Genomic DNA, 16,183 nt, shown 5'->3' with positions numbered 1-16,183 from the left:
TTTTTTTTTTTTTTTTTTTTTGAGACGGAGTTTCACTCATGTTACCCAGGCTGGAGTGCAATGGCGCGATCTCGGCTCACCGCAACCTCCGCCTCCTGGGTTCAGGCAATTCTCCTGCCTCAGCCTCCTGAGCAGCTGGGATTACAGGCACGCACCACCATGCCCAGCTAATTTTTTGTATTTTTAGTAGAGACGGGGTTTCACCATGTTGACCAAGATGGTCTCGATCTTTTGACCTCGTGATCCACCCGCCTCGGCCTCCCAAAGTGCTGGGATTACAGGCTTGAGCCACCGCGCCCGGCCTATAAATTTCCCTTTAAGCTTTAGGTATAATTGAGTCCTAAAAAAAATTTCCCTATAAGGTTTACTTTATTTATATTCTACAAATTTAAAATTTTGTGTTTTAATTTTCTTTCCATTTAAATATTTTCTAATTTCTTTTGTGAGTTCCTGTGTGACTCATGGGTTATTTAAAAGTTTGTTATTTAATTTTTTAATTTTTTTTTTTTTTTTTGAGACGGAGTTTCACTGTTGTTACCCAGGCTGGAGTGCAATGGCGCGATCTCGGCTCACCGCAACTTCCTCCTCCTGGGTTCAGGCAATTCTCCTGCCTCAACCTCCTGAGTAGCTGGGATTACAGGCACGTGCCACCATGCCCAGCTAATTTTTTGTAGTTTTAGTAGAGACGGGGTTTCACCATGTTGACCAGGATGGTCTTGATCTCTTGACCTCGTGATCCACCCGCCTCGGCCTCCCAAAGTGCTGGGATTACAGGCTTGAGCCACCGCGCCCGGCCTGTTATTTAATTTCTAAATGTATGGGGATTTTGTGCTGTTTTATACATTTTACTTTTACAGATGCTATAAACAGAAATATATATATTGCTATTATTTTTGCTTCAGACAGTTATCTTTTAGAATAATAAAAATATGAAATGAAGTATTTTCTATTTACCTTAATTTTTGCTATTTCAAAAGATCTTTATTTCATTGTGTAGATCCAAATTTCCATCTTGTGTCATTTACCTTCTCCTTAAAGAACTTCCTTTAACTTAAGTACAAGTCTGCTAGTAATGAATTCTCTTAGTTTTTCTTTATCTGGAAAAAGTTTTAAATTCACCTTCATTGTTAAAAGATAGTTTGCTAGATTCACTGGATTGCCAGGTTCGTTCATTTGTTCTCTCTCTCTCTTCATTTTAAGATGTTAATTTTCTTTTGAACATCTATGTAGTTTCTGACAAGGTTTTTTGCTATATTTTTTATCTTTGGTCTTCTGAATTTAATGTGTCTGCCTTTGAGATTTTTATCTTTGGCTTTCAGCAGTTTGAATACAATGTGTCCAGGCGGCAGGGGTGGGGGTGGTGTGCACATGTGTGCGTGAGATTCTTGAAGTTCTCTAAGCTTCCTCATCTGTGATTTGATATTTGTCATTATCTTTGGAAAATTCTCATTGATTATCTCTGAATATTTCTTCTGCACTGTTCGCTCTCTTTTTCTACTGGGATTCCAGTTACACACGTGTCAGATTGTCTGATATTGTTCCACATCTCTTAGATATTCTATACTCATTGTTTTTCACTCTTTGTTGTCTTTGTGTTTCAGTTTGGGTAATTTCTGTTGGCCTATATTCAAATTCATTCATTGTTCCTTATGCTGTGTCTAGTCTGATTATAAGCCCATCAAAGGCAAAATATCCATTACCACATTATTGTTGATTGATAGGTAGATCAATAGATAGACAGACATATATTTAGTATTTCTGTTTAACTCTTATAGTTTCCATCCCTCTGCTGAAACTCCCATTTGTTCATACATGTTGTCTACCCTTTCCAAAAATTTTTGTTTTAGAAAAGTTATAAAGATAATACAGAGAATTCTCATATACCCCTTATCCAGTTTTCAATATTTTTATTATTTTCCATCAGTATGGTAGATTTGCCACAACTTTGAACTAATATTGACACATTATTATTAACTAAAGTACAAACTTTATTTACTTTTCCTTAGTTTTTACTTAAGGTCATTTTTCTGTTCCAGGATCTCATCAGGATACATTTTATTTGGTTGTCATGTCTTTCTAGATGGTTACAGTTTCTCAGTTTTTCTTGTTTTTGATGACCTTGACAGTTTTGTAGAGAAATAGTTTTTTTGTGGAATGTGCCTAACTGTGGTTCCTATGATGTATTTATCACGACTCGCCTCTAGAGGAAATTGCTTTTCTGGCCCTGGGAGTGATAGGGTTTCTTGCCCTTCTCTCAGTGGCTCAAAGCTTTGGTTCTGTAAGAGAAAGGATCTGGGCAGGGTTTTGTGCCTTTCCCGAAGTATTGGCCACTGCTGTCCTCCAGGCCTGTACTACCAAAGGAGACTTTCTCCAGCTTCCCACCCTGCTCCCTGTCTTTCTGGTGAAGACCTGGTGGAGGTTTGTAGAAACGGGTCTGCAAGTGGATGTGAACACCCTATTTTGTCTCTGGCTCCCATGTGGTCTATAGCCTCATATTAGCTCACACTCAGCCTTTAGCAATTTGCTAAAATTTTTATCTGAATGTTTAACCTCCTTAATGGTGCTAGGCATCACTTCCTCCTATGATCTGCACAAATTGCCTAGTGCTTTCTCCCATTTTTCCCTAATTGCACCCATGTTTCCTTAGATTTCAGGCTATTTAATTGCTCTGTTACCGCAGCACTTTGATGATTTTGCAGTTTATCTAGCTTTTACTCATTTTGATGGTGGGTGCAACATTTATTATTGGATTTGCTGACAGGTTAAATGTGAAAGGTAAAGTAAAGAGAGAGAGAGATCAAGTATAATTCCTAAAATGTTGGCTAGAGCAACTCAGTAGATGGTGGTATCATTAACTGACATGAGAGAGAATGGGGAGGGGTAGCTCTGGCAGAAGAAATAGAGTGAAGAATTTGACGTTTGTTAAATTTGAAATGCAAGAAAACATCCCAGTGGAAATACCAAGTGGACAGTCAAGAGTTCAAGGCTGAGATCTAAATTTAGGAGTGTTCTATACATAGAACACATATAGATAAGTACATATGGATTCTTACATATAGATATCTACATAAAGGTAATTTAAGCCATGAAATTACTTGAGACCACCTTGGAAGTGGGTAGACAGAGAAAAGGAGTTTGGATCAGTACCCAAAGTCCAACTCTGGGAAGATCGAGCAGAGAAAAAATCAGGAAAGGAGACAAGAGGAACTGCCAATATGTAGGAAATATGGTCTCCTAGAAACCATGAGAGAAACAGTTCCAAGGAGGGAGGACTCATGCATCATGTCAATTACTTGACAACAGTAGTCTCGGTGAAGGGTTAGGGCAGGACCTCAGTTGGTGATGGCTGAAGAAATAATGTGAAATGAGGAAGTAAAAATAGTAACTATAGGCGGGGTGCGGTGGCTCACGCCTGTAATCCCAGCACCTTGGGAGGCCAAGGTGGGCAGATCACGAGGTAAGGAGATTGAGACCATCCTGGCCAGCAAGGTGAAACCTCATCTCTAATAAAAATACAAAAATTAGTTGGGTGAGGTGGTGCGTGCCTGTAATCCCAGCTACTCGGGCAGCTGAGGCAGGAGAATCACTTGAACCAGAGAGTCGGAGGTTGCAGTGAGCTGAGATTGTGCCACTGCACTCCTGCCTGGCAACAGAGCAAGACTCTATCTCCCCACCCACCCAAAAAAAAGTAACTATAAATAAGTCTTACCAAAAAATGGGTTGAAAAGAAACCAGAGAGGAGATATAGCTTTAAGGCAGTGTTTCTCAACCTTGGAAAATTGACATTCGGGGCCAGATGATTATTTGTTGTGGGGGCTGTCCTGTGCCTGATGGTTAGCAGCAACCCTGGCCATTACCCACTAGATGCATAGAACAAACTGCCTCCAGTTGTATCAGCCAAAAATGTTTCCAAATATTCTCTGGTGGAGCAATATTTCCCCCACTTGAGAAAGTTCAAGCTCCAGAGAAATATTTGAACTTAAGGTTTTGGAGCTAGTGAAGGCAAAGGATATGACCATGGGAATTGGGTGGCTGAAGTGAGATGGAGAAAAAAATCACTGAAAACGTGAAATCCAAGGAATTGAAAGATCAAGCCATAATCAGAAGATGAAAATAACAAAAAACAGTAGCAGGTAATATAGACTGGTGGCATGAACTTCAAAAAACTATCTTGAAAGCAAAGCGAGGAAGAATGTAAAATGTTAACTGATAGAATTCCAGTACAGATTTATTTTAGAGACATAGTGGTTTCACAGTTAGCAATCTATGAACAATTTTATGAAAATATTCCTAAATTTTATGTAGACAATTCAAAGTGAAGTGCAAAACAGCTAGGTGTTGACGTGTCATTTTTAACATTTTTTCCTCCTGCCAACCAGATACTGCTGTGCCTTGCTGCATTAAACTATAGTCCTTTATCCATAGCATCAGGTAGGAGGACAATGAGTAGGGATAAAAAGGCATACAGGTTGGTAGACTGGGTGAGACAAAAAAGTTCCTGCCTAATTGTTGACATATAAAGTAAATTGCCATTTATTTATATATATTTTTTTAAATTTTTTTTGAGACGGAGTTTCGCTCTTGTTACCCAGGCTGGAGTGCAATGGCGTGATCTCGGCTCACTGCAACCTCCGTCTCCTGGGTTCAGGCAATTCTCCTGCCTCAGCCTCCTGAGTAGCTGGGATTACAGGCACGTGCCACCATGCCCAGCTAATTTTTTGTAGTTTTAGTAGAGACGGGGTTTCACCCTGTTGACCAGGATGGTCTTGATCTCTTGACCTCATGATCCACCCGCCTCGGCCTCCCAAAGTGCTGGGATTACAGGCTTGAGCCACCGCGCCCGGCCTGTAAATTGCCATTTAAATGTATTTTATAATCTCTTCTGTTTAGTGACTATCATGCTTTATAGTGATATTTTGCCCAAGAAGCCATTTTTTAAGATCTGCTTCTTAAAAAGAAGATAGAATTATCTCTGTGATCCAACTGTTTTCTAAAACTTGCAGTCAGCCTCAAATATTCTGCGTTCTATATGTAGAATCATATTACATGGATATCTAATGTACTTTTTAAAAAAAGACTCAAGGACAAAAGAAAATTGCAAGCATGATGGAAAGTAAAGATGTACACAAAAGAATATTTCAGATTGAGTGGGAACATAAGAAAATGGAGATGGAAAGGGAAGATCTAAATCAGAAGGCTTGGGATATTCAGATGCTATTTTTTTCAAGAGATCGTCAAAAGGTAAGTTCTCCCTACTGCCCTTCATAGTTTTAATTTTATTCATTATTGTATTCATTCATTTAACCAGTATTATTAAGAGGCCTCTATGATATCAAGCATATTCTAAGCCAGGAGTGTTTTCTAATTTATTTGTGAGTTATTTTTCTTTCAGAAGTTTGCATTTTCTACATCTACTTCTTCATGACCCATTCAGTAGAATCATTTTACTTAGAGCTCACTAAGGATTTCCAGTCAAACCCAATGGTCCTTTTCCCAGTCATTACCATCCTTCAATTCTCTGTAGCATTTAACCATCTTAATTTCCCATTCCTTTGGCTTTCATCACCCTAAATTAATTTTTCTTCCAACATGTCATACCACTCTGCCTCTTTCACTGGATTCTCTTTTGCCTCTAACACTTCAATATAGCAGTTCTTCAAGATTTTTGCCCTAGCTATGTTTGTGTTTTTTTCCATTCCTCTCCCTGGATGATGTCCCCAATCACTTCTAAAAACTAATCTAAGTTCTGTGGATTCCAAGCCATGCCCACTTTGTATACTTTTCACCTCCTAGCAGCTTCTCTTCTTAGTTTGCTTTTTTATACATCCCAAATCTACTTTTCAAGATCTAGTTTAAATACCACCCACTCCTTCTTAAAACCTTTCTTGATTTCCCAAGCCTGGAGAAATTCCATCTCATCACAAACCACCTTTGAATTAGCACAACATTCTACATGTCTTCTGGCAGCCAATCATATCTATATGATCATTTTCCCATGAAGACTAGAACATGTTATTTATCTTTGTATCTCCCTCAGTGTCTTTAACTAGGACTTTGTTAGTGCGATGCTCAAGTAGAACAATTAAATGTTTGGTGAGTTGAATAAATGAATGAATGAATGAGAAAATAAACTAGGCATTTGTAATAATTTGTGCTTTGATGTAACAATTAGTGTATGTGAATGTATTGATGACTAAATACAAGGAAATATTATGGCACAAAAGCCAAATCGATCTTTCTTTTTTGAGATGGCATTTTGCTCTTTTTGCCCAGGCTGGAGTGCAATGGTATGATCTTGGCTCACTGTAACCTCCACCTCCCCGGTTCAAGCGATTCTCCTGCCTCAGCCTCCTGAGTAGCTGGGATTACAGGCATGCACCACCATATCCAGCTAATATTTTTATTTTTTAGCAGAGACGAGGCTTATTAGTCAGGCTGGTCTCAAACTCCTGACCTCAGGTGATCCACCCTCATCAGCCTCCCAAAGTGCTGGTATTACAGGCATGTGCCACAGCACCCGACCAAGCCAAATCAATCTTAACTTACATAGATACTTATTATGAAAAACAGTAACTTTCAAAACTAAAACAATCTTTATAAAGTTACCTATTGAAAGAAAGAAAAATATCCTTACTTTTTTTTTTTTTTTAATCTCAAAGTTCCTAAATGAACCAAACTATGAGGCTCTGATTAGTATTCAGATTGGAATAATGGAACAAACCATTGCTGTTTTAGATAAGGTAAGTCTCAAAGACATTGGTTATTATATCCTAACAGTTGTAAATTATTTGAGCAAAGTAGTAGTGTTTCAAATCATGAATTTACCTAGGTCCTAAGAAAATCTTGGTCATTTACTAGTACTTATGAGGTAATTAGAAGTCCCTAAGTAGTGTCTTTGCAGTCATACCTAATGAAATAGAATTAAGCACTTCCTTTAATATTAGAATTAACCCCTGGGGACCTATCTGAGTGTAAATTGATTTTCTATTTCACATTAGGTTAGGATTTATGTAATAGGAGTGTTGGTAGTCTTTGCTCGGCATTGGAAACATTTTATTTAATCATAACTGAATAAAAATGCATAGTTTTATTATGTAGCATATATTAGATAGAAACAAAGCAATCTCAAACTTTTAAAATATTCCCTCATTTTAAGAATTTATACGTTTTTTCTAAAAATTCGGTATTAATATACCATTTTATCTTTCAACAAACAACTTGAGTCCCTACTATGCCAGGCACTATGGATATGGCGGTAAGATGTTATCTTAATGATGATAATGTATTTAAAATATAAGAATAATGTTTTTATAGGATAACTTACATTTTTCAAAATTAATTTTGTGGGGTATCATGGAAACAAAAATTTCAGACCCACAAAAAGAATGTGGAAAACTGCAAGAAACTACTCAAAAAACTTGGAAAGTTCAGCAATCAAAAAGATATAGCAAATTATAACCTAAGCTGCAATCTACGAGAAGAGTTGGTAGCTGTCTCAGAGAGAAAAGACATCTGTAATGCAATGGGTAAGCATGTTTTGTTATTTTTCCTGACATCTATAATGCAATGGGTAACCATGTTTTATTTTTGTTTTTTTTTTCCCTGACATCTGTAATGCAATGGGTAAACATCTTTTTTTTCTTTAACTGTAGGTTTCTTTAAAAGTAATCAGTGGCCAGGCGTGGTGGCTCATGCCTGTAATCCCAGCAGTTTGGGGAGGCTGAGGCTGGTGGATCATGAGGTCAGGAGATCAAGACCATCCTGGCTAACACAGTGAAACCCTGTCTCTACCAAAAATACAAAAAAATTAGCTGGGCATGGTGGCACGCACCTGTAGTCCCAGCTACTTGGGATACAGGCAGGAGAATCACTTGAATCTGGGAGGCGGAGGTTACAATGAGCCGAGATGGTGCCACTGCAGTCCAGCCTGGGTGACAAAGTGAGACTGTGTCTCAAAAAAAAAGTAATCAATCCTAAAATCTATACAATAGTTAAAAAGCTACCACTATGTCTTTTCAAAAAATTGTTTAAAATAATGTCAACTTTTATTTTAGATTCAGAGTACATATACAAGTTTGTTACTTGGGTATATTGTGTGAGGCGAATGTGATAACCACTACCTACTTGGGTATATTGTGTGATGCTGAGGTTAGGGTATGGAATGATCTTGTTACACAAGTACTGAGCATGGTACCCGGTAATTTTTCAGCCTTTCCTCCCTCCCTGCCTCCTCCTTCTAGTAGTCCCCAGTGTTTTGGGATTTTTTTTGTTCGTTTTTTTGAGACAGGGTCTCCCTCTGTTGCCCACGCTGGAGTACAGTGGCATGATCTCAGCTCAGTGCACCCTCCACCTCCTGACTCATGTGACCCTGCCACCTCAGCCCCCCCAAGTACCTGGGACCACAGGCACCTCACCACCACACCTAATTTTTGTATTTTTTGTAGAGAGTGGGTTTTGCCACATTGGCCAGGCTGGTCTCGAACTCCTGAGGTCAAGTGATCTGTCCACCTCAGCTATCCAAAGTGCTGGGATTACAGGCATTAGCCACCACTCCTGACCTCCAAGTGTTTCCTGTTGCCATCTTTATGTCCATAAGTATCCACTGTTTAGCTGCCATTTATAAGTGAGAACATGTGGTATTCGGTTTTCTGTTCTGTATTAATTTGCTTAGGATAATGGCCTCTAGCTGCATTCATGCTGCTGCAAACGACATGACTTCATTCTTTTTTTAATGGCTGTGTCCCATGGTGTATATGTACCACATTTTCTTTACCCAGTCCACTGTTGGTGTACCTAGGGTGATTCTTTGTCTTTGCTATTGATAGTGCTGCAATGAACATACAAGTGCATATGCCTTTTTGTTACCAGCATTTCTTCTACATGCTTAACTGATTCTGAGTGCTGCTTCTGTATTTGAAAGTATTGATAAATAATCTAATTCCTTTCTTCATTTTTGGGATAGGGTCTAAACTGACTTGTGAAAAGATTGCCAAAGAACGGTATGAAAACATGATGCAACAGCAGAAGTTAACAAATATTTCAAAACAACAAGCTGAACAGATTTCAATACTACAGACTGAAGTTCAAAGATTAAGGATGAAAACATTTCCTGCTCTTGTTCAAATGTAAAAACACTGGCAGGAAAACACAAGACCAAATCAATCATTTAAAAAATCATTTCATTTGGGCAAAATGATTTCCTTTTCTTTTTTACTGGCAAATTGAAGTAGCATGTCCTCTTAGTTGCATGTTTTAGATTAAAAAAAAAAATGCTTAGTTTTAGCCTTAATTGTATACAAATTTTTGTCCTGCATGAATAAATGTGTAAAATACCATGAATTGTTTTTATTCAAGAATAAACAAGACGAGATCAGAAAGTATTCAAGATCTATTTTACTCATTTAATCTGAGTTGGATCAAAGATATTTTCATAGTTATAGTATAGAAAGCCTTAAAAAGAAATTCTTTGCCACACTAGCATTTCTAATTTTATAAAACTGTCAGAAAAGTTATGAGAATTATGGATTTTTATCTTTATGCTTTTGTTTCATTTTCTTCAGTAAGCATTTCTTTCATAATCAGAAAAAAATTAGGAGAATAGATTATTCCCTGCTTCACCAATGAGAACAAGATAAATTGTTAGCTTTTTCCAAGCCTTCTATCCTTTGTACATTACAACATATTTTAGAAGCATAATCTACATTTATTGCATGTTGTAATAGAATTCAATTTCGTGCTCTACCCAATAGGGTTTAACAAACAGAAAAATACTTTCTTATTTCCATGAAATAGTTTATCACTTTACCCGTGTAGATGCTGATAATTACGTAACGAGATGACTAACTGGTCAGAAAACTCCTTTGCCCTTCCATAGCCTGTGGACTGCTATATCGTTGGGATCATGGACAACAATCTCCAAATGATGTCAGTATCTCACTGTTCTGCAATTTGTGAACTCAACGTTAAGTTTAATCCTCAGTACCATATCCAATATACACTGATGTAGACAAAGTAAGAGAGCTATTATAAAATCTTCTATTTAGAAAAAAAAAATCTTTAGATGTAATTGATACCCACATAGTGATCTGTGCTGGATGGGGATGATACGCGAAATAATAGGACCAGCATTTTTATGACTCCCCTCCTTTTTACTAGACTGACTCCTGAAGTAGTCAGTTTGGCTTGTTCAGTAGGGAAGTGCTCATGGGTAACATTTCCTACATCTGGGGTCATTTAAAATTATCCCTGAGATGAGACTTGTGGGGACAGACCCCAGGATGGGGGTGCAAATACTTTAAACTTAAGATGGGATTGCTGGAAGTTCTGTCCTGTTGGCTTGTCAACCATAGATGTACTAGACTTGATTTTTTACAATCTTTCTGGCGACACAAACTTCATTTTCACCTAAGTGAGCTGTCTGGAGACTCCATTTGCCAGTAGTAAGTGCCACAAATTTCACTAGATTTCTCTGTGGATTCCCAGGTCTTAACATTTAACACTGGTTAGATTATAGGGAGGGGCTGGGCTGAAAAGTGGGGTGTACTTGAGGGGGGCTCAGAGGAATGCTAAACGAGTAGGGAAGTGCTTTTGAAAAAGCTAAGTAAAGCTGTGTTAACACTTAAAAGGACCCAAAAGCAGAAATCCAGAAAGCCCCTAGGAATGACTGGCAACTAAAACCAGGAAGCCTCTGATCCACAAAGTTCTTTCCTATCACCTCTGCCTTTCTCCGTAAGCACACCCACTGCCCTTAAGCATGCCAGCTCTGCTTCTTCCAGGTGTACACACAACAGCTCGTCACAAAAAGAGATGGGCTTTCTTTTCCTGAGCTAAATTCCAAATTCTCAGGGACCAGCCCAGCTTGGGTCCTATATCCATATATGGCCAAAATGATAGGTACAATTGTATAACTTGGCAGCAGAAACCTAATCCTGTGGAGGTGGGTTTATAAATAAGAAGTCTATGTTTAATCTATTTCACAGATGAAGCTAGAAAGGCAAACAAATGTGAATCTTACATGCCATGAAAACTTGATGTGGGTGGGAGATAAGGAATGTAGTTTTATAAGAAATAGATGGTTGTTTCACTAAATGAAAAATATGAGAAACAAATTGGAAGAGACAGGGAAGAATACAGTTTTGGACATATGAGTTTAATGACCTGCTAGATTTTTAGATGAAAATATGTGGTAAATGGATGGAAACAAGGTGCATAAACTTAGGAGAGAGGCAGAAATTTTTAAACTTTAGACATTCACCAGACTGGACAATTTTTGACATTTAAAATAAAACTTTTTGCCACAAAAAAACAAATGTATTAAAACTAGTTTCCAGAACTGCCCAAATAACTTTTTAAACATGATATAAATGTCAATTTTTCTTTGGCAATCTATCCAAAATACTAATTTTCCTTTTAGAACTTAGTTTATAATTTATATATTAGAGTGCCCTTAATTGATGTGTATCGGAATACCTTCCTCTGAGCCCTAATGGCTTCTATCTTCCTTTTAAAATGCATAATTATCTTTTAATTAAGTTGTCATTATCAAAGATATTCTGGAGCAAATATCAAGAATTAAACATCTATAAATTCTTCTTCACTTCTGTTATAGTGTAGCAATTTATCATCTAACCCATAGTGGTCTATCAATTGAGTAAGGCTTAGTTTCTTGTTCTCTTCAGACACAGCTGACAGCAACTCATAAAGCAACAGTTGGCTACATCTTCTCCACTTCTTTATTAACAACTGTAACTGAGATAGATCATTCTGAAACAGAAAAAAAAAACATGTATGTATGTCAATAACTAGTCATGCTAGTTCAACTTAAAGTTGTTAAATTAGTGGGATGTGCAGGTTTAAAGGCTAACATACATGGAGATGAATGGGAATTCTATCTAGGAAAAAGTAGGATGGTCATATGTAGAATGGTTATAATGCCACGCAAGTTCTAGGGCCATTTGTTGGTTCAAGCTCTGAGATATCCTTATGATAAGGGAAAAATCAAATCATTAAATAAGCCAAAACTATGTCAAGAAGCAACAATACAGGGAAAAATCTCTATTATAACCATACTTAAAAAAAAAAAATGACACTATACTGTACTTTCCACTCAATTTTGCTGTGGATCTAAAACTGCTCTTTAAAATTACAACATTCAATTTCAAAGTATTTTTTTTAGGCTAGGCGTGGGTGGCTCACATCTGTGATCCCAGCACTCTGGGAGGCCAAGGTGGGAGGACTGCTTGAGCCCAGGAGTTCAAGACTAGCCTGTGCAAAATAGCAAGACTCTATGTCTACAAAAAAAATTTTTTTTTTAGCCAGGTGTCACGGCACATGCCTATAGCCCCAGCTACTAGGGAGGCTGAGGCGAGAGGATCACTTGAGCCCAGGAGTTCAAGGCTGCAATAAGCTATGACTGCACCACTGGGCAACAGAGACCATGTCTCTAAAAAAAGTATAAATGAAGGAATGAATGAATAAATTTTTTCAACATTCAATAATTTTATTTTTTAAAAACTCTAAAAATTTAAGATAACAAATGAGATACTCTATCCCATCATTTATTCCACATAGTTGGGGGGAAATGAGCTATTGCATATATATGAATTTTTCAGGTAATAAAGGTTATCTCCTTCCAAGTTCTATTTAATTCAACCTATGTGAGTTGAAATCTAAGGCCTAATATACATTTGTTTTCTCAAATAAAATGGCTGAATCACATTAATTATTTTGGGGGGGGACACAAGATGATTACTAAAAATACTTTTATTGTACTCTACAGCTCATTTTTAGTTTTACTAATTCACTGTCAGCTTTCCCTTCTGTTCCCATCGTACTTTCATTTAACATTTAATACTTAAATTCCTGCAAGCTAGAAACTACAGAGAAAAGTTTAACTGCATATTAAATAAGAGCTGAGATTCTTTTAAAAGTTTTACCTGGTGTTTATGGGCCTTTTCTACTCTAAATCTGGAGTTGAATTAAAGTTGTTGGAAGCCAGGTTTTTGAAAGTTTGGCTTATTGCTTATTATGCTTTAAAAAAGGAAAAAAGCTCTTATTTTCTATTTTTGAAATTACTTCCCTGCAATTTATGTAAAAATAAAAATTATGCAATGGTCCTCAAATTCTTCTCACCTTTGATCTATACATTTTGACTAGTTTTAGCCTCCGAAGAAGGTCTTCTTTTTCCTGAACCTGCTTCACCAATTTGGCTTTTTCATCGCTTAATCTTTGTTTGGGAAGATTCTCATTCACAAACTCATTTTGGAGAGCACTGCATGACCCAGAATTAAGCGACTGAGATTCACAGACACTGAGATTCTTCAAAGTATTTTCTTCAACTTCACTGTCTATGTATTTAAAACTTTCTTGAAATTCCAAACAGTTTTCCTCTGTGGAAGATGCTGGTTTCCCTGAAAAGGTCTGATCATTTTCTTCATTCTCTACTTTAAGACGTTTCACCACATTGTAACAGGAATTAAATGAAGATCTTGATTTCCTTAATCTTTCTCTAAGTGTTGCACTCATAGGCTGTAAAGAGCATAAAACGTTAAAAATGTTAATCAAGAAGAACATTCTTGATGTAAATAAATCTACCAGAAATAAAGGCCTTACATTTCTATGCTAGACACCACTAGATGGCTTTCTGTCTCCATATCTAAAGAAGGCATCACAAAATGTCTTTAATTTCTGGAAACTCCATTTGTTTTATTCTCTTTTTACTTCAGCAAGATCAACACATTTCTAAAAGTGTTGAGAGGTTTTTCCAAGTAATCAAGCATTTGTTCAATAACAAGCACATGCCTGACAGTAATCCAGGTGCTTCAGAATTAAGAGTAAGGAAACGACCTAGACTCTGCCACTAAAGACCTTCATAATAATACTGCACAGATTCAAACTTTCTCAATTTGGAGTGTTGTAATAGCCTAATCTGAAACTAATTGAAATGAATTAATTCAAGAGGAAAACATGGTGGGAGGCTAGTGGGTATCATATATGTTAACTTAGAAGAAAAACATAAAATTATTTAATAAAACGTCTACTTGTTTAGGCTACACATTATGTTAATTAACAATCTTTAGTAGAATTTAAATCACCACTGCCACAATACCTAGAAACACAGAATGGATCCACTGGAAGAACAAAGATTTTCATACTTGTTTTCGTGAACTACTTGTATAGGGAGATGATGGAATTGCAGAGACCTGAGGAGTGTTAGGTAAAACCGCAGCTGAGTCTGATGGACTTTCCATCCTGAAAATGAAATCTTGGTTTTTCTCTAAAAAAGAAAAATTATAAAATGAAAAATCAAAACCACACCTCTCTATAGTGAATTTTTATCAGACTATTTTGTGTACAAAGCATCCGCAAGAAAGATACTTCTTCAAATTTCACTTTATAATTCATTCTTGTTCTTTTTGCAGTTTCCCATTTACCTTCCCACATAGGGACTACTAATTTTTTCATGACACATCAACCAGCTAGGATTTCATAGTCACGACTCTCCTTGTTTTCATCTACCAAAAAATAATCAAATTCTGCCTTGGGAGGAGGGGAAAATAACAGTTTTAGAAAATCAGGAATTCTTTATTATAACAGCTTCACAATTCAAGGAGATATAGCCAAAACCTTGACTCAAAAACAATAGGACCTGAATTCTACAAGCTGTGACTAAAACCCGTACTCTGCCGGCCCGAGGCAATAAAAACACAACGGAGATGCCTTTACGCCCATCTGCAGCCTTTTAGTTTAAGCAGGGAATAGGCACTGAAAAGGAGAGTGCACTGGAATTACTTCCTCCGACAGAGGCATAAACTTTTGCGGGGCAAACCAGAGGCGGGAGTCCCTCCTTTCCCCCACTGCAGAAAGCCCACTAGATCCCCGGAGACTCCAGGCATCAGGTTAGGTTCAGTTCCCCCGACCCGGAAAGGGAGCTCAACTCGACTGCACAGCAGACTCCCGAGGAAGCCCAGGTCTCAGGTAGCCCCATTCCCTTCAGAAGGATACCTCGCTCTGTCATCCCCAGCGAGAGCAAAAACCGCGCGCAGTAGCGGCCGTAAATCGATCCTGTAGCAGGGCGGGGCAATGCGAGAGGCGGAAAAGACGCGCAATTGGCCAGAATGACTGACGCGTGAGGCGCCGCTTTCACTCAGCGACTGAGAGCGGCGGGTCTGCGCGCGCGCCTCCGCCAGTGGGCGGGTAGGGAGGGGCTTGGCCACGCTATTGGCGGCCGAGACACGTGATTGGCAGAATTAACCAGCGCGCGCGGCTCTCCCCGCCCTGCGCCCGAGAGCAGCTGGACTGCGCGCGCGCGCGGCCGTGATCGGTAGCAGGGCTTAACGGGTGGGCGAGGCCGAGCTTCGGAACGACCAACCGATCCTGAGGGGGGCGCGCTTCTCTTCCTGGCTTCCCTTGCCTTTTTTTCAACCGCCTTCCGTCCTGCTCCCTTGTTTTTGTGCGTCTGTGAAGTGCGCCTGAAAGTGCGCCCCCCCCGCCAGCCGCCTCCATTCTCTGGCTCCCGTCAGTCTCCTCTCCCCGCTCACCGCAGAAAAGGCTTTTTCCTCAGACGTGGCGCGGCCGGAAGCTGCACGGCTGGCTGTCCGTTAGATTTACAGCTTGTGGACTCCCCAGAGGCAGAGACCACAAAAGAGCAGCGTTGGTTTCCAGCCTGTTGAGACTAAGACATATTAGAAATCTATCCGAGAGTCCCGGCACTTTAGCTGAGCTCATCGCTTTTTGGCTGCCGCAAACTCGGCGGTCGCGTCGCTAGTTTTTTTTTTGTAAACAAAAAACTTGTTTCTGTACCTCAGTATTCGGGCTCCTTAGGGTGACCTCAAATCTAAGGGAAAATTTAGCCCAAGGAAATTTGTTGTGGCGCAACACAGGAAGCAGAACAATCACTAAATGAGATTATGTCTGTCCAAAATTCAGATGTTTGAGACCGATAGGGCCCTTGCCGACCACCAGGCAGCAGCATCCTCAGTCTAGAAAATCTGCCCCCCCGCCTCCCCGCCCCCCGCCTCCTCGGCTTCCAGTGTGGCGAGTTTCTGTGGCTTCGCGACGACAAAGTTAATTAACTATGTTGGGTGGAGCACTGGGTTTAGGGAAAGAGTTGAGTAACTTCTGAGTCACGTGGAATTTGGGATTTTCCAGAGGCCTCTGTTTTCAGTCCTCTTATTGAATGGCC

At 38.9% G+C, this 16,183-nt stretch overlaps 2 protein-coding genes across 11 annotated transcripts in view; one reads left to right on the top strand and one right to left on the bottom strand.

The window, feature by feature from the left end:
- CFAP43 (cilia and flagella associated protein 43) overlaps positions 1 to 9,380 on the top strand; it is a 97,534-nt gene extending 88,154 nt beyond the window's left edge. For 3 of the 5 annotated variants that reach the window (XM_032281536.1, XM_032281534.1, XM_032281533.1), the window contains 4 exons: positions 5,077 to 5,241; positions 6,660 to 6,740; positions 7,373 to 7,526; positions 8,963 to 9,380. In XM_032281536.1, coding sequence (XP_032137427.1) covers positions 5,077 to 5,241; positions 6,660 to 6,740; positions 7,373 to 7,526; positions 8,963 to 9,129 — 567 coding nt within the window. In that variant the 3' untranslated portion in view covers positions 9,130 to 9,380. Of the gene's footprint in view, positions 1 to 5,035; positions 5,242 to 6,659; positions 6,741 to 7,314; positions 7,527 to 8,962 lie in introns of all 5 variants that reach the window. The other 2 variants (XR_004269956.1, XR_004269957.1) reach the window with 2 other exon arrangements.
- A 1,748-nt stretch (positions 9,381 to 11,128) lies between these two features.
- On the bottom strand, positions 11,129 to 15,751 carry SFR1 (SWI5 dependent homologous recombination repair protein 1). 6 transcript variants are annotated; one of them, XM_032281547.1, is made up of 4 exons: positions 15,540 to 15,751; positions 14,202 to 14,275; positions 13,132 to 13,527; positions 11,129 to 11,763 (listed from the first exon to the last, which is right to left on the bottom strand). In XM_032281547.1, exons 2-4 carry the CDS (start codon positions 14,247 to 14,249, stop codon positions 11,572 to 11,574), a joined length of 636 nt encoding a protein of 211 aa, XP_032137438.1. In that variant the 5' UTR covers positions 14,250 to 14,275; positions 15,540 to 15,751; the 3' UTR covers positions 11,129 to 11,571. The 6 variants fall into 6 exon arrangements, with proteins under 6 accessions (XP_032137438.1, XP_032137436.1, XP_032137437.1 ...); XM_032281545.1 differs by having other exon boundaries at positions 14,154 to 14,275; positions 15,540 to 15,749; XM_032281546.1 differs by lacking the exon at positions 15,540 to 15,751 and adding an exon at positions 15,004 to 15,144.
- Positions 15,752 to 16,183: the final 432 nt, after the last annotated feature.

The sequence above is a fragment of the Sapajus apella genome, unplaced genomic scaffold (genome assembly GCF_009761245.1).
Source record: "Sapajus apella isolate SASKATOON/1434 unplaced genomic scaffold, GSC_monkey_1.0 scaffold13, whole genome shotgun sequence".
In the NCBI taxonomy this organism is placed as follows: Eukaryota; Metazoa; Chordata; class Mammalia; order Primates; family Cebidae; genus Sapajus; species Sapajus apella.
Note: the sequence above shows the minus strand (reverse complement) of the source record. Positions and strands in the feature narration are given on the sequence as shown.